Here is a 21,047-nt window from a genome sequence, read left to right as displayed (position 1 = left end):
ATACAAAAATCTAGGGATGAATGATGTCGAAGTATCGTTTAGCAAATGAAAAACCGAACTGAGCTCTGACTACAACGGTGTGCGTCTTCTCTTGCAGATACTATAGCTACTACCATTGACTAGCTGCTCAGTGAGAGACCTACGAAAAATATGACACGTTAAAATCCAAAAGGACAACTATGATGGGGGATGCATCTTATATTTTCCCTACATTGTGGACAACAGATCCCTGTTGAAATTGGCTGGAAGAGAGATAGTTAGTTGTTAGTTGCTAAGCTAAGGGAGCTAATAGCTTACAACTAGTAGAGCTAAACATACAGCAGGACTTAGTTTTTGTTCAGAGGAACATGAAGCGTTAAAAAATGAACTACAGTAAATAAATGTACTGAAGTACTTCACCTGGGTCCAGTTAGGCGGTAAAAGACCTTTGAATGGCAAAACTTATTTTATTTCTGTGTATTTTTTTGTCCTTTTTAATGACTTTATTTTTAATAATAGCTTAAGAATTTTCTTTACAAAGTAAAGAAACAATATTTGGATTTTGGGACGGTCAGCATTCATTCAGGGACAGTTGCAATCGTTTTTAGGGTCGGTTCCAGGATGGTGGTGAAAAAAGTTAGTCTCCTTGTTCTGCTTTATTGACCTAAAGTTTAGGGGCTGTGTTTTAAAAGAAGTATGAGTTGTACATTGTTTACCACTTCAAATTAAAATTACAAGCGAGCCCTTTAACCTCACAGTCCTCGCTTAATTTCAAATCTAATGTGCTTGAGTGCAGGTGCATATCCCAAACAATGAAATACATTTTCTTACTGTGCTGTGCAAGCCTGTAAGTACTGTACAATTAGAGGCCTCTGTTAACGTCTAGATTCTTAAACGCTTTTCTGTGCGCAGTCCTTCTGTCATGTGTCTCCAGTTTCCTGAGAACCTGGTAAATGTTACATGAACTATCTGCTGCTCCATCTCCACTCGGCCTCTGTATTGTTTGTGTCCCTGGGGAAATATGGCAAGGAAAATCTATTTTTCCACTGCAGTAGTTTTTCCTCCGAAAGAAAAGAGAAAACAAGCGAAAGAAAAAAGTGTTGCCGGGGCCCCATCCCCTCGCGCCCCTCCCTCGCTGTTGTCTCATGGTTGATCTTTCCAAACCATCGGTTGCGTTCACAGAGGGATTAATGGTTTCTGCGAAGCCAGCCAACCCATGGAGGGAACGGAGCCTTCGAGCGAATGAGGAACAGCTGGTCTCCCCCTGCTTGTGACAGCTTGAGTGTTCGGGTGTGTGTTTGTGTGCGTGCGCGATGGTTGCAGCTGACCTCTGAGAAGGGTCAGTAGTGCCGTCCCTGGTCTGAAAGTGGGCCTTAAGTCTTAGGTTTTCTCCCATCTACTGCCCTGTTGCTGCTATTAAATCATAATACTCACAATGGGTCTTTGAAAGTGCTTGAGTTTTTGTTTAATTAATTCTGTTGTGCACTTTGCGTGAGAGAGAGAGTTATTTTCAACTCATTTATGAGCCATGTCAGCGACAAATTTCCAATCATTTTGAGATCATCAATAAAGTTTTTCTGAATTTCCGAACGTGAATTTCCCAGAAACTGGTGCCTTGGTGGATCAAGGCTCTGACAAATGGTTAAAATTTTCTAGTTTTCAGTTTCAGTTTTTTGTAAGTGCACTTTTCACAGAGTTTTTTGTGTTTGTTATGCTTGTTTGAAGATTTTTTTGTGATCAGTTTTTATTTTAGAACAGACGAGACAGGACAAACATCCAAACAACAACAGTTTGGAGCACACACGGTGTTGTCGACAGGAATTTAGATACAGTGGCGCTAATAAATGATAATAAGAGGCAGATAATCTCAAGCAAAATGCTAATAACAGTAGACTGAATAGAAGAAGGAAAAATCCATCTATAGCAGCGCTGCCCAAAGTGGGGTTCGTGGGCCAAAATCGGCCCTTCATGAGGTTTGTCGTTGCCCGCCCGTTTGTAGCTAAAAATAGATGTTAGAACTGTCCTGCTTTAGTTTTTTATTTTGAAGATGAATTGTGTCCTAAATTGGATTTGAAATGGCAAAAAATGCACCAAAAAAGTCACGATTTAAAACGGAAGGAAGTGGCTACATCTTTCAGATTTTCTTACAATAATATTTCATGTTGTGTAGCGATGACTGGAGGTCAGCTGACTGGAACTTAGCTGCTGTCACACACTGGCCCCTGCTTGCTCCTCCACAGGCCCAAAGGTCACTGCTAAGCGCTAATGAGAAGATGAGGAGTGCGTCTGAGTGTGTTTATGTGCCTGGGTGTGTGTGTGTCTGTATTCTGTGTTGTTATGATTGCTGAGAAGAATCTTCCTGCTATTTCGGGAGATCTCATTGTCATGTTTATTCTACCGGTCTCCTTATCCCATGGCTGTTTTGTTTACAGGATAGCAACGATGTGTGCTCACTGCTCGCGCTGTAAGAATGGCAGCACTTTGATATAATCTCCCCAATTATCTGTCGTCAATTCCGCCTATATTATTCCTCTCGCCACGGCAGCTGGGGAGGAGATTGGTTTTGTGCATGTCGAACGGCAACAGCTGCATCCACTAAAACAGACAACTACCTCTGCACACCTCCCCAGTCCTTCTCTTTTTTTGTGTCTCCCTCCCCCTTTTTTCTCTCTCACTCAGTGGTGGGCAGGTCACCCTGAATTATTCATCAGTGTGAAATGAAAAAGCTCATGGATATTGAATATCCCCTCTGAAGTGGTGGCCAACCTTGTGTTTTTTTTTCTTCTCTTCCTTTTTTTTGCAGCTGAAAAGAGTGAAGAGCGGCAGATCTCATTGCCAGGGTATTTCAAAGGTTAACCGATTGCTTTACCTCATGCACATATTTACTTTCTTCATGGTCTGTGGCCGTCGAGGAGGGGGTTGAGGGAGAAACGGAAAGGATGAAGAAAAATATTGAGAAAGAGAGGAGATGAAAAGAATAGGAATAAAAAGGTAGAACGGTAATCTGCGCTCCTGCGGATATTTTTCTCATGGAAGAACTCGCCACAGTGGGCAGCCTCGTTGTGTCGCCGTACCCGATTCACTAACCTTTCTTGTCGCATGTTGGGAGGCCTGTTCCTTCCTGGAACGAGTGCGGCTGTGGTCGGTTGTGGTCGTCCCGATCGACCGGTTGTCATTCGTTTCCCGTGCGGCCCACTGTGTTCCTCCATTGTCCTCCTGCCCAGTCTTTTGTCCTGTGGTTTGATCTGCTGCCCGCACTGCAAATCGATGCTACTGGTTGCCATTCATTCAGCTCAACAGCCAGCAAACACAGCAGGGACTCTCAGAACATCTCCCATGTGAGAACATACAAAATGGGCAGCGAGGATAAGGGGGGGAAAAATCCTTCAAGCTTCAGAGCTGTGTTGTTTTTACATCTTAAGGACATTTTAGTCACAAATTCTGTGTCCGCCATTTGCTGGCATTAGTGTCTTTACTTGTCTAACAAGAAGGCTGAATGCTGTTTGCCTGAAGGACAAAGACTTAAAAGACTCTTTAATGCTGGAGAGCAGAAGCAAAGATAATGACTAAATAAAATTAATAAAACTAGTCAATGGGCGAGCTCCTCCTCCCTTGTTTTGTATGCTTTACGTGCTTTCTTTGGCCAGTACTTCGCTACTGCCCCGCACCCTTTCAATCATTACAGTCCATTTTCCTCCATTCCCAATTTCTACTGCAGCATAGACAATTACTCAGGAATCCTTTTAAGACTGTTCCCAAGCCGTACAAAGACCAAAAGTGCCTGCAGGAAGCGGCTAACTGGCTAACCTTTTCCAAAAGTATTCTAAACAGAGTCATAATGACTGACAATTGGAGAGAGGAAAGCGATTTTATTTTCCAATGAATAAAACAAGTCAAACTATTTGTCTTCCAGGAAAGGCTTTTTGAGGCTGACGCATTTTTCGCTTATTTGAGAACATCTTGGCTCTTGCAGGTTATTGCGCTTTTCAGCTTAAGTGAAAAGCATCAGCTGATACGTGTACAGGAAGTGGGGCTGGGTCGGTATCAGGTGTTCCAGGTGTCGTATCGTGTGACCAAAACTCCAGTTACAGTGGGTTTCTGGGGGGAAATGGTGGGTCCTCTCTGCCAGAGGAAGTGTGAAATATCATCTGCCATGGTGGAGTGCGGTGAGTAGGTGGGTGGGAGTTTCTTTCCAGAGGGGGGTTACGATGATGAAAATGGCTGTAACTCTTTAGCAAAGTGCGCTTTAAAAGGCTGTAAGTGGACACCTCATAGTATCTGATGGCTGAGTCCTGGTTGACAAGACCCCGCGACCCTGGTGTATTTATCGTAATGGAGCACAGCTGGGCCACGGCTTCTATGGGTTAATAGCCGTGTGACAGCTTCGGGGGGCGGCTGGGGGGGGGGAGCGGGAGGTATTGTGCATGTATGCATTTTATTTACTCGTGCACTCTGCTGAGTGGCACGCAGGGGCCACACTTGGGAGGGTGGGACTCTCTGCTGTGTCTCCACTCTCTCTGCCAGGCCAGATGGCTCCTGTCACTGAGCGAGGAGGTGGAGCGATGGAAGGGAAAAGGGGAAGGAGGGGAGCTCTGAGTCGCCCTTAACAGCGCCAGAGTGGCCCGTCCCCAGAGCCACCACATCTGGAGACCACCTGCAGCTGGCTCGCCCCGCTTCCTCCGTCCCTTTCCCTCTCGCATACGCTCACTTTCTCACTTTGTTTTTCCAGATGGGGGAGGTGGCGGTGGCGTGTTTGGTCAGGCTGTGATTTGTGCCCATATTTCAGTAACTTTAGTGTGCCTCTGCTGCGGGCAGAGCGGGAGGAGGAGCAGGAGGGATGGGAGGGAGAGGAGGCGGCGGTGGTGTGAAAGCGTAGCAAAATATCATTTTATTTTATGACTGCACCAGCCTCTGAGAGTTGTGGGTTTTGTATTTGTAATATTTCTTTCTTTATTCCTCCCCAAGTAAAAAAGGCAGAATGAGAATGTTCGCTTTTCTTCCCTTCACTGTTGCTGCAACTGATCCAGAGGCCACAGGGGGGCTGTTCCTGCCTGGAAAATAAAGCCTGCTTGCCCTCGTTGGCTCCCCCCAAATAAAATACACTCATTTGCATTCCCATGCTGTAATTTAGCCCTCCTCTCTCTCTCTTTCTCTTTCACTATCTCTGTGTCCCTCATCCCTACATCTTTTCAGCCCCGGTCCTTGCGGTTCCGCAGGGATTGGAACGTGGGAGGGGAAGAGAGGAGGGGAGGCAGAGAAAACAAAAGCAGAGAGGCAGTGTTGACTCAGGGTTGTTATCTGGACCGCTGTTGAGGGGGTGGGGGCTCTTATGCGTATGTGCGTGTGTGTGTGTGTGTGTGTCTGCGTACAAGCCTGGGGGGGTTATTTACCCTGGCTGCTGCTGCCACGGCAGGTGCCTCTTGGTGGATAAACCTGGGCCTCCTAAATAAATATTCACCGTGGGGAAATGAGACTCGCGTCACCAAAAACTGCATTTCTACGCCTGTCTTTTCCTCCCTCTCTCAGCCTCTCGTCACACCAAGAATGTCCAGTCCGTTGAAGATCAGCCATCTTACTCCCAAATCCCAAAAAGAAGTGTCACTGAGCAAAAAGGACAAAGAAAAACCTCAGAGGACTTGTGAATGTTTTCATGGAGCAGAAGGATAACGTTGTTATCAGTGTGTATCTGTGCTGTACGGCGCCTTCGTCTTTATGTTAGGAGCAACGACTCTCGTGATATTTTGGTTGGATGCACTCACAGCTGGTTTCCTTAGAGATTTGAGCTCTTAAACTAAGTTGTTGAGCGAACAAACATGACCTTTGGCTAAAACGATATTGCATTATTCATTCCCTGTGCATGAGACACTGAGAGGGTAAAGAAATTGTTGTCTGTTGCCCAGTTATTATCTTGGCATCAAGTTAATTTGCTCTGGTTCGAATCAGTGGGTGAGATGGTAACCTCGCTGTGTTTGAAAACATTCACTCCAATCATTGGTTATATGTGTTTGGGGCGGGGGCGAAGACGTACCGCAAGCGTTCCTATCTACCCAAATATCAAGAATTCAATACTTCATTGCTGGTCCAGGTCAGACCTTTGATTCATTTTCCGGTTTGCTGCAAGCAACTGTCGATTTTCACCCATCCACATCGCAGTATGCAAAGAGTACCAGACTATGGGATACGTTTAGCTCTAACTTGCGGAGCATGCCTTTTAGTTGGGTCAGATCGAGGTCGGATCTGTTCCAGAATCTGTTCCTTTAAACGGTCCTGGTGCGGTTGCAATTGCTGTCGAATCGTACCAAGGAGGAAAACAAATGAGTTGTCTCACTTCTGTCTAGTTGTAGGTAGTAATTTACAATAGTTGTGGGTTTATTTGCTCTGGTTTTGAGATCCTCACCTATGAAACTTTGGTCTTGGCTCCAACAATATTTGTTTTTTTTCTTTAGTGGTGCTCATTGCACTCTTAATATGTCAAAATAATCACCATGTATTTTTGGGGGAGCTGTGCAAAAGGCCCTACAGTTGATAGTTTCCATAGGGACTGTTTCCTTAGTAAGAATGAGTTTCAATTAAAACTTGATGGTAAAGTCTTTTGACTTTTTTTTCTGGCACAAGTATCAAACCAAAACCATGAATATTTTATAACCTTGTAGTGGTAACCGAAGAAATATGTGTTTTATAATTTGGGTGAACTGACCCTTTAATTACAATGTGTCACAACATTAGCATATAAGACTGCACATACTCTTGATACCAAGTTGAAAGTCCAAAAAGTCAAAACAGTAGTAATACACCACAAGATAGAGTTGTGAAGGGAAAAAAGAAAAAACGTTTCTAAAAGCCGGCAGGGGTATTCTTCAGGGCACAGCTGCTCCTGAGCTGAACCCCCTGCTGACCCGAGTCCAGCATCTGAAATGGACCCCTGAACCTCTGGTCATAATGTGGTCAGCCCAAGCCTCGTCTCCAAGCGGCAGGTTGGCTCGCTCTACCATTCGCTTTCTTAAAATCCCTTTAAGTGCTTTAGGGGGATTTAACAGGCCTCTACATCCAGCGTCCTCTCAGCAGCCAAGTTCCAGCGCTTACAGGAAAAGGGCGCTTACAGTATAATTAGGCTGGTTAAAGAAGAGGGCTCCCTCTCAACGGTAAATCCACAAGGACTGCAAGGAGGTTCGGACTATTTGTCGGGTCTTCCAGAGCGTGACCGCTTCTCTTGATGCCTCACTGTGCGAAAGGTCAGGACTATAAGAAGTCATGCAACAGGAGGAAATCAAAAATGTATTATTATGCTTCAAAAAGGGAAATACCCCAAGGAATATTGCACTGTGGTTCGTTTGGTAGTGCTTTTTGCAATCATTTTCATTTTTTTTTTTTTTTTTTACAGATTTTTACTCTTTTATGAGGATAATTATTAAGATTTTTACCCAAATTTTAAGTCCTTTTGCACCAAAGCACCCAAGAAAAAGGTTGATTTTCTGGTCAGAATATCTTCAAATAATAGAAGATTAAGAGAGAAATGACAGAAAAGAAGAGAAATTGTTTTAAATATTTAAATAAACACTGATTTTGGGGAGGACAGAAAGGAGCTCAAAGCAATAAATAGTAATAGATGTATTTAATCTCAGGTCGAGTTTGTGTATCAGGTTGCGTGGCAACAACTGGGTGTGTGCAGGCACAAATGCGTGAGCACTAAGGTGTGGTTGTGGCTTTGCTTTATGGCGGTAGAGGCGGAGGGGAGAACAGATGTAGCCTTCAGTACTGGTTTAGGCCCAAGTCTGGCTGCTCTACATCTGAAAGAGGAAGTGTGTATTTGTGTGTGTGTTTGTGTGTAGGGGGGGGCCTGCTGTGCCAATCTGTTCTCATTAGTGTTTACTCGCCCCCTCCAAACATGTAACGACATGCACGTCAACTGCTGGAGTCAGGAGCGTATAGCTGTTTGTTCGCACCAGGTCTCTGGCTGCACCTAACCTACACCAGCTCTGTCCAGCTTACCTCTTCTACTGAAAGCTGCACTCTGCCTCTGACTGTCACGTCGGGCTGCAGCTAACGATTACTTTCATTGTTGATTAATCTGTTTATAATTTTCACGGTTGATCAATTAGTTGTTTTGTCTATAAAATGTCTGAAAATTGTGAAAAATGACCTCAAATGTCTTGTTTTTTTTACACAACCCAAAGATACTCAGTTTACTGTCAAAGAGGAATAAAGAAATGAGAACATCGTCACATTTAAGAAACTGGGATCAGAGAATTTGGACCTTTTTTTCCTGAACAACTTACTCAGTTGGTGAATAATTTCATAGTCGACAGCTATTTGATTAATCAATTAGTCAGTGGCAGCTGCTGGAGATATTAAAGGCCGATCCTTGTGATGTGTCAGAGATTTTGGTTTTCAGATCCGACTAAATTCACAAAAAAGGTTCAACTCAAAGAATGCTGCAGTTTCATTAACACAAACTGAGACACTTTTGTAAGCTGAAGATAATAATATATAGAAAAAGTCAAGCCTCCACAAACGATCTTCCCTGACTACACTGTGAAGGTTTGCTTCTGTCGAACTTTTCTTTTTAGGCAGCACTTGCTGTAGGTTGTCAAAACTATTGATATTTAAATACTTTTTGGAAACTAAGGGTTTTGAAATGATACAGTCTGCCTTATTTATACGTTTCATAATATCGAAACTACCAAAGCTATAATAAAAAACAGATAGACAATCAGATTCTCAACCCAAGGCTCCACAGATATCAACATTTCACTGTGTGATGTGTGCAGGTTGTTTAATAAAGGGGGGGAAAAAAGAAATATGCTATTTTGTGCGCCAGTACCCAAAACTAATCATTTGGTTTTAGCGGCATGCTGAGAGCTCTACATGGCGTTCTCAGCAGCACTGAGGGACTAGGTAAAAAGACAGTTACAGAAGTGAGAGCTGCTTCTTCAAGATTCCTGAGCTCCTTTTCATTTTGCTCATCAGCTAGTTAAGTTGAGATTTATTGCCACACCAAAATGGTTACGAATTGTATCTGCTTTATTCAAAATCTGTCTAAATTCCACTCTTCTGAGCCAAGTAATCACATAAAAAGATAGTGTAGAGACTGAAGCTCAGCAGCACTTGTGAACAGAGCAGCAGCAGTCAGATATGATCTTTAACTGCTTACACTGGAGCTCAATAGCGTCTGACCCTTTGACCCGTGGAGCTGGCAGTCATCGGTGGCCATTCACAAAATCTCCGGCGCTCTTTGATTTGCCCTTCCCTTCTTCTTTTTCCTAAAATATCCCCGACCTCTCAGAACGGCTCTGTCTTCATGAGAAGCTGTGATCTGCCACGTTCCATATTAACATATTGCTGTCAGTCAGGGCCCCCCCTCCTCCTGCACATCGTCTAATGTTATTGAAGAGAGAAAGATCAGAGGGGCAGGCGTATCCCCACACTCCATCAAGAGTGTGCATATGTGTGTGTGTGTGTGTGTATGTACATGTGTGTGTGTGTCTGACCGGCTGGCAGGAAGTGGGGGCTCTGCTGCCTTTGATGGTCACACTCCCTCAGATGTGTCATTGCTACAGACGGCGGCTCGCCTGACACACCGTGTCTCTGCTCGTTGGGCTCGCGCGCTCGGAGAAACAACAGCCCTGATATAGTCACGTTAACACACACACACACACACACACACACTTGCAGTGGATACACACAATTATTCTGCAAAAGAAGAAGAAGTGGCGTCCCACCGGGATGGACACATCCACCCACCCCTCTGCTCGGTCCGTTCCACCTTTCCACTTTACTGTCAGTGATAATCGGTTCTGGCGTGTGACCGTGCCGGGCTCTTTGTCTATTGGTCGCGCCTGTCATGCAGCCGGTGAGGTGTGTGTGTGTGTGTGCGTATTTATGTGCATGTGCGTCGCCGTGCTCTGGCCGCGCTGCAGAATTGCAGGGAGGCTCCGGTTACATTGTTATTCTAAACAGGGTGTTTTCAGCCGCTCGTCCTCCTCGCAGTCATTCAGCGGAGCGATCTGTCAGTCCGCTCCCCTCCCTCCTTCCTCTTCCCTCCAGGGACCAAACTGTGAACTTAACACACTCGGCTCTGATGACTTCCCTGATGGTGCGAAAAACAGCCAACTCTACAGCTGTAATGTTATTGCTGGAGTGGCTTGAATGTTGCATTGTTCTTCTGGTTTAAAGTGTGTGTGTGTGTGTGTGTGTGTGTGTGTGTGTGTGTGTGTGTGTGTGTGTGTGTGTTTCGGTGTGTATTACATATTCAGAGCGAGGGAGGGGGAGTGTGAGTGTCACTATTCCAATCTCTTCCCGGTAACCCGCAAAAATGCCAGGGTGGGGTGAGGTTGTGTGTGTGTGTGTGTGTGTGTGTGTGTGTGTGTGTGGTGTTTGGGGGGAGGTTGTTGAGGTCTAGATGAAAGTGGAAAAGCAGAGGAGGAAACCAAATAATCGGGAGGGTGAGGGAGGTGAGGCTGGGTGCAAACGAAAGCAAAAGAGTGTGTGTGTGAGAGAGAGAGAGAGAGTGAAAGGGGGGAAAGGAGGGGGCAGGCGTTCTTAAAACACTGTGGAGTCCAGATCAGAAATAAAACATAAAAAAGGGGAGAAGAAGGAGGAGGAGGAGGGAAAAAAAGGGAGGAGGGATTGTGCTGGAGAGTGTGTTATGCGTGCGGATCCTATGAAGTGAACGCAGCCGTGGAGTAAAATTGTGCGAGCCCAGAGAGCTCAGCTCTGCATGTTCGAGCTGGCACTTTTTGATTTAGACAGAATTTGTTGGGTTTTTTTTCTCCTGCTGCAAGATCCTTTTTTTTTTAATTTTTTTTTTTCTGCCCCTCCTGGTTTATTACCAGCTAAGACAAAGACAGAAGAGAGGAGCTAAAGAGAGAGAGAGAGAGAGAGACATGGTGAGAGAGTGATAGAGAGAGACGCACAGTGAATAGATGTTGCGCAGCTGACAGCAGAGGAAGCGGCAGAGAGAGAGAGTGAGAGAGAGAGAGAGAGAGTTTCCAGCCATCGCGCTCCCCGACCGCAGCCTTTTTCTTCCTGGGAGATTAAAAAAAAAAAAAGGACAAAAGCCTCCCCCCCCCCACCTCCTCCTCCACCTCCCCAACCTTCTGCAACCCGCTACCATCCGAAACACCAGCCTGCACGTCGCTGTGTGTGTGCGCGCAGAAGGACGCCGCGGGTGTATGGTGCTTTTCTCGCAGCCCCTCAAAGGCATGGACTGAAGATGATGCAGCCGGGGGCTTAGTGAGAGCTCGCTCCGCAAAAAAAAAAAAAAAAAAAAAACCCTTCCCCTCGCCAACAGGGCCAGACCAAGAGGAGCAACTCCGGGGGAGGGGGGAGGGGGGGTTGAAGGAGGAGGAGGAGGAGGAGGAGAGCGCGAGGGGGGGTGCCCTCCTTGGATTATTGCGGAGGGTCTTCCACTTCCCTTTTTTCGTATTTTTTTTCTTTTTTGTTGCCTTTTTCCACTCGCCTCAATCATCTCGTCTTTTCGCTGCGATGCGTAGTTTTTAAGCCGAAGAATGTGGAGACAACATTTTCCAGGCAAGCAGCATGTTTCCTGTTTTCTTTTCTGGATGTCTAATAAAGTCTGGCATGTGGGAGGTGGGAGGGAGGGAGGTAGGTGGATGGGGCGAGGTGGTGGCGGCGGCGGCGGTGGTGGTGGGGGGAGTGTGGATAAGAGGAGGGCAGAAGGAGAGTGTGTGTGTGTCTGTCTGTGTGTGAGTGTGTTGTGTAGTCGTCAAGGTAGGCGAGTGGTCCAACAGTGTTGTCATTTTGAGGTCCGCCCGTCCTGCGCTGCTGCACTTGGCTCCCTGTTTTCGGCTTCCTCTGCGGTCTGGGGCTGTGAGCGCGCTCCGTAGCTCGGGGCAACACCGGAGAATAAAAGAGCGGGAAAAAGAGAGCGAGAGGGAGGGGAAGGGAAGGGAAGGGAGGTCCGGCGTGGTTGTGCCATGGATGCTGTTGACACCCGCTTTTGTCCCGCGGTGGAGTGCAAGCCCGGCCCGCCCATGCACACAGAGGGTACCATTTAAAACAGGCGTGCGCTCATTTTCTTGGCAGGGGATGGATTGGTGTGGCGGGCAGCCGGGTGGTGACAGGGGTGGGGCAGTGCAGGACAAGTGGCCTTTGTGTGCTACTTTTTGGGAAGTGAAGGGAGGGAAGGGCAGGGTGGAGACTGCCAACAAAGGGTGCTTATACCCACCACCCCCCTTCACCCACATCACCCCCTCTCTACAACTCATGCAGTGACCTCGTGCTGTCAAAGGCAGATGAAGGGTTTGTGTGTGTTTATGGCAGGTTTTGTGTGTGTGTGTGTGTGTGTAAGAGGGAGGAAAGTAGTAAATGAGTAATTCAGCCTCAGTAAAGCAGAAGTACAGACTCTGGCAGAGAGCCATATGAAAAGGGAGGAAACTCTAGCAAGGAAAACAAAGTGTTGTTTGACCCAACGGCACATCTGTGCATTATGCCAAGCTTCTCCGTTACTCCTCAGTCAAGCTGCTGGCGGGCGGCCAAGGTTGTGTGTGGGTTCCTATTCATTTGTTGCCACATCCATGCAAGTGCATTCCTGCTGTGTCCGTGTTTTCATGCAGATCTCACTTTGCCTTCGCAACTTGTGCCTCCACAAGAACACTTACTGCAAATGATTGCACACAATTCACATGAGTGCGGTTTGAAAGCATCCTGCTGAATATAAATGTAGTGTATAATCTAAAGTTGGTGTAGTTAACTTACTTTTACACACCTTATTTTTCTTGAGCTTCTTGTTTCAAATGCTTAAAAACTACCGTTACTGACAGGATGCTGGATGCCAGATCGTTGAACCAGAGAAAAGTCCCACATTTTACTCACTAATGTCGATTGATGGTGTTTTTTCCTTTCTTTATGGAATTATCTTTGGCCGGGCGCAGATGCCAAATTGCAGAGAGCACATTAGTCAGAAAACAGCCAAGTTTTATTTTGGCCTTTGGGTAAGTTACTTGAAGAATTATCATGAATTAGCTACAGCACAAAAAATCCGCTGCCAGCGACATTTGCCATTTTAAACAGACAAAATCTGCTTTCAGTCATGATTTTTCATGCAAATCCTGCCACCAGAATGTTTTATAGACTCCTCTTTGCTAATGAAAAGGGATAACAGTTTGATTTGTTGGCAAATTATTATTTTTCCAACCCTGAACTTGATCCAAAGTGGAACCAGCGATTGAAAAACAGACCCTACACATGTACCACAGTGGAACCACTTATATTCTGGTTTTGTGCACCCAATTTTGAAACATTAGGAGCATTATAACCAAAAATAACGTGGTTCGCAACCTAAGAAGTTGGTTGCAAAGTGTGTTGCCCTCCGTTGACGACACATCCCTGATTCTTGAACGGCACTGCTTCAAGGACCAGAGCTAATTTGGTGGAAAGCGGCCCACAACACACGCAGGCCACATATCAATATTCCAACCCCACTCTCCCCTCAGTGGGCATGTTCCTCCACCCGCACACAGCCTCCTCCTGTTTGACTGGCTGCCTGTGTTAACCAGGGGATGTGGGTCATGTTTCAGCACAGTGCTGCTCACAGTAAATGGCCGTAACTGCTGGCGGTCAGCAGCAGCAGCAGCAGCAGTGGCGGCAGCCCCCACCCACCCTTGTTGTCAAGAAGGAGCCACCTGCAAACAGCAGCTTGTGGTTGCTAGGTAACCGATGGCAGCAGATGATGATAGCATGGTGGAGGGACTGGTCTACTCTCCCATTACCGCTAAAGTGGCTTCTTTCTACGGCTTTTCTCTTCTGTATTTCCTGACCGCAACACGACTGCCGATTCCCTTCTCCCTTCTGGTCCCTCTTCCCCCTCACGGAGGCAACATAACACCAGCAGCAGAGGCCAGCAGTAGGAAGAAACTCCCAGCTCCCTTCCCCACATAATGGAAACTCTGGCCTCATCTCCCGGTGCGCCGCTCTGCTGCGTCCTGCTGCCAGACTCTGACTAAGTGTTGCTGGCTCAGGAACCGCAGCCTCCAGCCGGGGCCCAGTTCTGGTCCACAAGTATTTGTCTACAGGAATGATTAGAATTAAAATACCGATGAGTGAGAGAGAGAGAGAGCACAAAAAAAGTGTGATCTCATGAATGCTAGTAATCTACGACGAGTGGTTTTAAGCCTCTGCCTTTTCACCGGAGACCTAGATTTCCAAAATAATTTTCATTGTGACCCAGTTCTCATTTTTTGACGAGTGTTGTGCGTTCTAATTGAGGAGAATGCTCTGTCTTTACACGGCTGACATCACCACCTTTTTATGATTTCAGAGACGTGAGAAAATCGTGCTAACACAATGAATAGCAGTAGTAGATACTTTAATAATTTCAAGGCCCTTTTTCATCATCTTGAAACACACAATCTAGAGAGGCTACCTTAGTTTACCACGTGCTACATCCAAAGTATGATTCAAGGTCGTACCTTTTAATATTGTAACAGCTGAAGAGGCAGAGGAGTTTTTTTTCTTCTCACTGGAGATGAATAATGAGCAAAAGGTAAAGAACCAGACTGATTTTAGGGTGTCTATCTGACAAGTGCTGAAACAGTTATTCAATTAATCAATCAGTGGATAAAATGATTCTCATGTCATTATAAAATCAAATGCTTCTGGATTATCGGTCAGATTAGATATGCACTTTGAGCTCCGGTTTGCTCGTGACGAGGATTTGTTAGAGCGTTGATGTGTCACTTTGTTTTGACATTTATAATTAATCGCTAATAAAGAAAATCATTAGTCGCAGCCCTACATCCGACAGAGCATGTCATTGCACGTGCATGTTTTGCTTTGGCAGGTAGACTCACGACAGCAGCCACCTCCCTTAGAGAAAATGTATTCGTCCCAAATCATTTCACAGACACATACACACACTCACAGCCTGGCAACAGTTAAGCAAAATGGAGAGGAAGCGAGAACACAGAGGAAAGGAAATGAGGAGGATTAATTAATGGAGGAGCGAAATTAAGAGCCCTCCGCCTCCTGCGGTTCTGACTCCACAGCCCCCTGCCCCTCGATGTGCACGTTCGCTGACATATTACGGGCACGGGAGTATACGTCCTCCTCTAGTCTCTGCTCGACTCAGCTGCTGCTGTAGAGCCGGCGATAGCACAGGAACACCTTGGCGTATTTCTGCATTTCTGCTGCTGAACAGGCTGAACAGGCTGTTAGAGCATTTTTGAAACTAGCGCTGAGAGAGTGTTTGTCACAGCGGAGGTGAAAGTTTGTTTTCCATGCAGCAGAAGACAGAATCTGTTTTTGATATTTGTGTGGGAAGACCTCTGAAGGTTGTGACCGTGCAAAGATTTAAATCCCAACTGAGATCAAAGATCAAAACATTTGAGGGTGAAAATTCAAGAGGACAGTAAACCTAATATTGAGGAATCTGCTGATTGCTTATGGCACAAAAGTGTTTAATCGGTAACGGCAAAGGTAGATCACACAAAAGCAGTAATTTGGTGATTTGCAGGCCAAAATAAATTCTGTTTGCAGGACGGCCCTTGTAAGACGATAACCTTGGTCGGAGTGAGTTTGTTTGAGCTTTTCAGTCATTTCACACACAACAAACACCTTCACATCCAGATCAAAACAGGGCTGAATTTGTAGAAAAATGTCTTTTATACTTCTAGGTTATATCTAGGCCAGAAGTTTTCACACCTTTTTATTGCCAAGGCACAGCAAAGGGCAAGCCAAAATCTCAAAGCAAACCCGTGTTCATATTTGTGCAAAATAGCCTCTGTACATGTTTATTTGTATCGACTAATTGCAAACAACAATATTACTCATGAAATATTTATTAACAATGTAATTCAAGAATCAATATGACTTTTTTTTTAATTGCATAAAAGCAGAAACACACATTTAAATCCGACCAAAGGTCCAAAACTCAAATCTTTTAGAATTTCTGTACAATTTGCCTCTGTGTTGGGAAATGAAGCCGTAAGTTGTATATTGCAATAATAATAATAATGTATGGTTGCCTCACGGCGCACCAGTGTGACTCAGCACACCATTTGAGAACAACTGATCTAAACCTGCAGCAACTAATCAATTAATCAATTAAATTAACCGCCAACTATTATCGAGCAACTGAGCAACTTTTCCTAAAGAAAAAAAGTCTAAATTCTCTGATTCCAGATTCTTTATTTTGAATATTGTCTTGTTTTTTTCCTCCTGTGTGACAGTAAACTGAATATTTTGGGGTTGTGGACCAAACAAGACATTTCAGGAAGTCATGATCAACATTCTTCACCGTTTTCTAACGTTTTACAACAACTCAGCGATCAATAAAGAAAATAATTATTAGGTGCAGCCCTAGTCATATCTATTTCGGCAGCTTTTAAATGTATATTTCAAAGTGTCATTAGGACCTAAATCACATTTACTTTCACTGTATATTAGACACTTACAAAGACACTTCTAGATGCACAAGCAACAGACATGCCATCAAGTATCACCATAGAGACAAAGGTGACGAAAGGGGTGTCATGAATGCATCTCAACCGGCTGTTGGTGTCGTTGTGCAGCTGACAGACCCAGTGGTTCAAGTTAAGACTGGTTTGATGTACATGCTGTCAGTTTACCACAGTGGGAGTGTTGCCTGTCACCTCCACGCGTCCCGCTGCCCGAATACTTCATCTCCCCTCCATCTCCATCGAAATCAGCAGAGTGAGAATCAATCTGTCACATAGGAGGACACACGCTCACAAAATACACACTCCGGCTCCTTGAAAGACAGAGCGAGCGGGAAGGAAAGGAAATGATGGAAAAAGGAGGAGGAGGAGTGATATTTGAGGTGAAAGGAGGAGCAGTGATTACAGAAAGACAGCTGAGGAATGATAGCAGAGGTGGGGAAGAAATAAGATAAAGAAAGGAGAAGCAGATACATGGTGAGCAAGCAGAGATACAGAGCTCGACATGGGCAGAGAGGAGGAGCTGTCAGAAGATGCTATCGTACAGGGAGAGATCTGGGAAAAGGCAGCACTGCAGACGACGTGGTGAAATGTAACAGCGAGAGGGAGATTGAAAGAGTAAGAGACTGAAAGGTCAGAGAGACAGAGAGAAACCCAGCAGATGATTCATTGGAGTTCATCCTGTCGAACTTCTGCCTGAGGGGTTCAGCGCTGACTGCCAGCCGCTCCTCTCTCTACCGCCTCACCTGCACAGACACTGCTGTCTGTAATCTGTATAAGCCAGTAACTATGGCTTAAATGAAGCAGGGAGAAGGTTGCATGTGTTGTGGTTCTTGTCCGTGACTCAAGGACAGCCTTGCAATGCACGCCGCAGACGTGCAGTGCCATAATCGATATTTTTTACATCACCAATGAGTAGGTTGCGAAAGAGGTTGTGTTTCGTAGTGCTGCAGTCATTCGCCCTACTGCCGGAGCTTTTTAGCCTCTTATTGCTTGTTATTTGTATTGCTGCAATGATGAGTCGATTCATCGATTCTTTGATCTAAGAATCCTTATTATTTTTCAAGCAAACGTGCTCAAAATGAACAGTTTTTGGGTTTTGGAAGCAATTTAAGGACGTCACTTAGGCCTCTGGGACAGCGTTATGAGCATGTTTTGCATTTTTTTTGACATTTTATAGACTAATTTATTAATCACGAATATAATCTATAGTTTAATCGATAATGAAAATAATTTATAATTCATAATAATCACCTGCCCGGCACTATATGGCAGCTATAGTTAGCAGCTAGCCCGTGAAATAGGAAGATTTAGCACCTGGAGAGCGTAAGGGTTAGTGGAGGTGGTGGAGACCAAAACTGAGGTTGAAGGAGTTGAATATTATTATAATAATATTATTAATCATATGGGCAGAAGCACAACTCCTAATTAATGCAAATGTAACTCTGTGGGACTATCTGTTCACACAGCAGTCATAACATCTTCTTCCTGACTGTGTATATGTCAGCTTGTTTAGATTTTTCCACTCCCCACTAGTTGCAAAAAAGAAATAGTGGAAAAAGCCCGTGGCTATAAATTAGAGCCCAAGAGTTATCGTTTACTTTTCTTTCGATTAATCAACTAATAATTTCAGTACTTGGATGCATGTGCACGAGTACACTCCCTCAGACCGTCACCAGTTTGCTGTAATGGACTCCATCACCCAGCTGCCTCCATTAATATTCAAGGTGCTGTCAGTCGCAGATGTGGCACAGACAGCCAAGGCGCCACGGCTCACCTTTCCCACCGTCATGTCACCCGTCTTGAACGGGGAGTGCGATAAGTAGGCGTGGAAGCAGTGATGGTGGTTGGTGGTGGTGGTGGGCTGCGGGTGAGGACGAGGGGGGAGGAGGCTGTCTGTCTGTCAGGAGAGAAAATCCGCCCTTTGCACCGAGAGTGTGAGGAGGATACTGGCGTTTGCGACTCCAACTCTCGGCGCAGATGCCAGCGGCGCCAAAAATAAAGTGCATTAAAGCTGGCAGCAGACGCCTGTTAAGTGATCACCATGACAATAGGCGGATGGCATGGGGAGATGACACCTCCACGCCAATCCTCCCCCGACCGCGAGAGGCTGCGCTGCAGGACTGCTCAGCCGGGCTTTTACGACGTCTCTCTCTCTCCCTGTCGTTTATGTGCTCTCGCCTTTCATCCTCCTCTTCTTCTCTGATATGTCTCCTGGGAGCTCTTTAAGCTAACAGCCAGTGTTTAGTCTGTTTTTATGCGCGCTCATTTTACATTTTAATTTCACTATTCTCTCCCTCTCTGTCGCTGTTCTGCCTCCCTCCCCCTCCCACCTGTTTGTTTTCCCACCGTGCCTCTCAGCCCCGTTTGTGCAACGGCCACACACAACTTTCTCAATCTCCAATCTCCTAATCTAACCTTTATCTGCCCTAATCAGCCTCCTCTGCTGCAGTAATCCACCAGCGCACGTCTCTAATGAGCTCTCCTCCACCTCTGCTCGCCTTTTCCCTTCCTCCACCCTGCCGCTTATCTCGACCCTGGAGTCTGACGTCATCGTAATCTTCAGGATAACTTTTAAGTGCACACAGATGCACACTTGCACAGAGTGAGGCCACGCTCTAGCATGCAAACTAGAGGAGATCAGCAAAACATGAGATAAGAAAGTGATGTCAGGGAAGATCCATAGGGGATCTCGCTGTTTGCCTCCTCTGGAGGGATTTTTGCCTGTTTTGTCAGCTTGGTCACATCCATAGCTGCTAACTGATACTAAAGATCATGACCTGTGCAGTGTTAGGGCGCTGGTACTCAGCTGGGACCAGTCGCTCTCCTTCATAGGTCCATCCATCCACTGGCTGGCTTCTCAGCCCCGTGCTGTATGAATATTGATGCTTCTTACTTGTTAACATTGTATGAAGCAGGACTCGTAATTGTCTGTCGTCTCAGCGCGACACGTCTTCTTCAGTGGGATGTGTGAGAAGGTCGGCCCACTGGGGAGCTCGGCTCCTCTCGCCTCTCTTCACTTCAAGTGAGAAAAGTGGCGAGGGGGGGGGGAAGGAGAGCAAGTGGAGCGCAGACAAAACCAGAATTGCGACACGCACTTTGTCAAGAGCACTGAAGTGCGGTTGTGAGTTGGCTGTGGGTTTGTTTCGGGCTTGTAGCGTTTTCTCTAATGCTCTCCATTTCAATGATACATGGCTCTTTTGAGGCAGGGCAGCAGTGAAACTCATTTTTGAAGGTGTAGCTCGCAGTTTTTTCCCTTTTTATTTTTTTCCTTCCTCTGTTCCACAGCTGCTGGTTCCACTCGCGCCGAGGCAAACGCAGGATCCTCTCCCTTGAACTGAGAAATGAGAACAACCAAAGTGTGCGCGTGTTAGTGTGCAGCTGTCATACATACACGTGAGGGAACATGATGATAGAGCACGCGCGTGTGTGTGTATTTGTGTGTGTGTGTGTGTGCACCTGCAGGCTTCCACTTCCATTCACATGTACTGTGTTAGGGGGTTTTTGCATGTGATGGAAGTGTTTGGGAGCCGTGAGATGGAGAGGATTCCTGTAAGTGAGGCTGTGGTCTAATCCAGTCCTGAGAAGGCGCATTGATTTATTGAGCAACGCTTGGTAGTTCAGAGAAGCCCCGTTTCCTGCTATTTCCTAATCAGCGATTATCATGTGCTCACATTAGCATACACACACACACACACACACACACACACACACACACACACACACACACAGAGGTTATTATCATCTTTTATTTTTCAAGTCAACAGTGAGGAATTGACTCCAGCTGGCAGGGGTGTCACTTGCTGATTATTCGTCTAATAATTTACAGTTAGGGTTTCTTCCAGTAACACTTGTTATTCAAGTTGTTTTATGATCATTTCTTTGGCAATTTTTTTTTTTTGTGTGTGTGTAATATTTTTTTATGCTCTTTGGGATTAACTTTGACAACTTTTCCATATCATGATTCAACAAGAAAAAAAAGCTTCAAGCTTGAGTTCAGCCAAATTATAAGAAAAGGCTATTTTATCAGTTAAAACCTGTGGTGTCTAGCCATGCGGACTGTTTTGGGATAACCATCCATGAAACTCACATCAGCACCCAAAAACAGTAAAAAATTCTGTTTGATCAAAGTCAGCAGTATGTTTTTTAGATCAAACAACAGTTATCATAGAGAGTATATTCTCCCCCAGCACCACAAATTAAAAATCAGAGGCAGAAATCTCCGAATCTCAGAAAAATTAAATCGAAACTATCTGCATGGCTTAACACAAGTAGGGGTAAGAAAATATAGAAACCCTTCTGTAATTAGGCTGATCTGACCCACTGAGCTGAGCCACTATAAGTGGTAAGGGCCTTAGTGGCAAGCACTCATGAAAAATGTTTTCTTAAACCTAAAATAATCTTTCATCCCTTCTCTGTCTGTCTCCAGGTATTCGGCCCCAAATCATGAACGGGCCAATGCATCCGCGCCCCCTGGTGGCGCTGCTGGACGGGCGCGACTGCACCGTGGAGATGCCCATCCTGAAAGACTTGGCTACCGTCGCCTTCTGTGATGCTCAATCCACACAGGAGATACATGAGAAGGTAAGACACACACACACACACACACATGCTTCACTTCACTTCCCCACTGCAGCAAAAAAGTTGATGGAG

The 21,047-nt window shown here is 45.5% G+C and overlaps 1 protein-coding gene across 3 annotated transcripts in view; it reads left to right on the top strand.

The window, feature by feature from the left end:
- Positions 1 to 21,047, top strand: part of LOC141015293 (C-terminal-binding protein 2) — a 109,195-nt gene that overhangs the window by 66,624 nt on the left and 21,524 nt on the right. For all 3 annotated transcript variants that reach the window (XM_073489276.1, XM_073489277.1, XM_073489275.1), the window contains one exon: positions 20,824 to 20,978. In XM_073489276.1, the coding sequence (XP_073345377.1) occupies positions 20,824 to 20,978 (155 nt within the window). The remainder of the gene's footprint in view (positions 1 to 20,823; positions 20,979 to 21,047) is intronic.

The sequence above is a fragment of the Pagrus major genome, chromosome 20 (genome assembly GCF_040436345.1).
Source record: "Pagrus major chromosome 20, Pma_NU_1.0".
Lineage (NCBI taxonomy): Eukaryota > Metazoa > Chordata > Actinopteri > Spariformes > Sparidae > Pagrus > Pagrus major.
The sequence above is the reverse complement of the archived record's forward strand: the minus strand, read 5'-3'. Positions and strand labels throughout refer to the sequence as shown.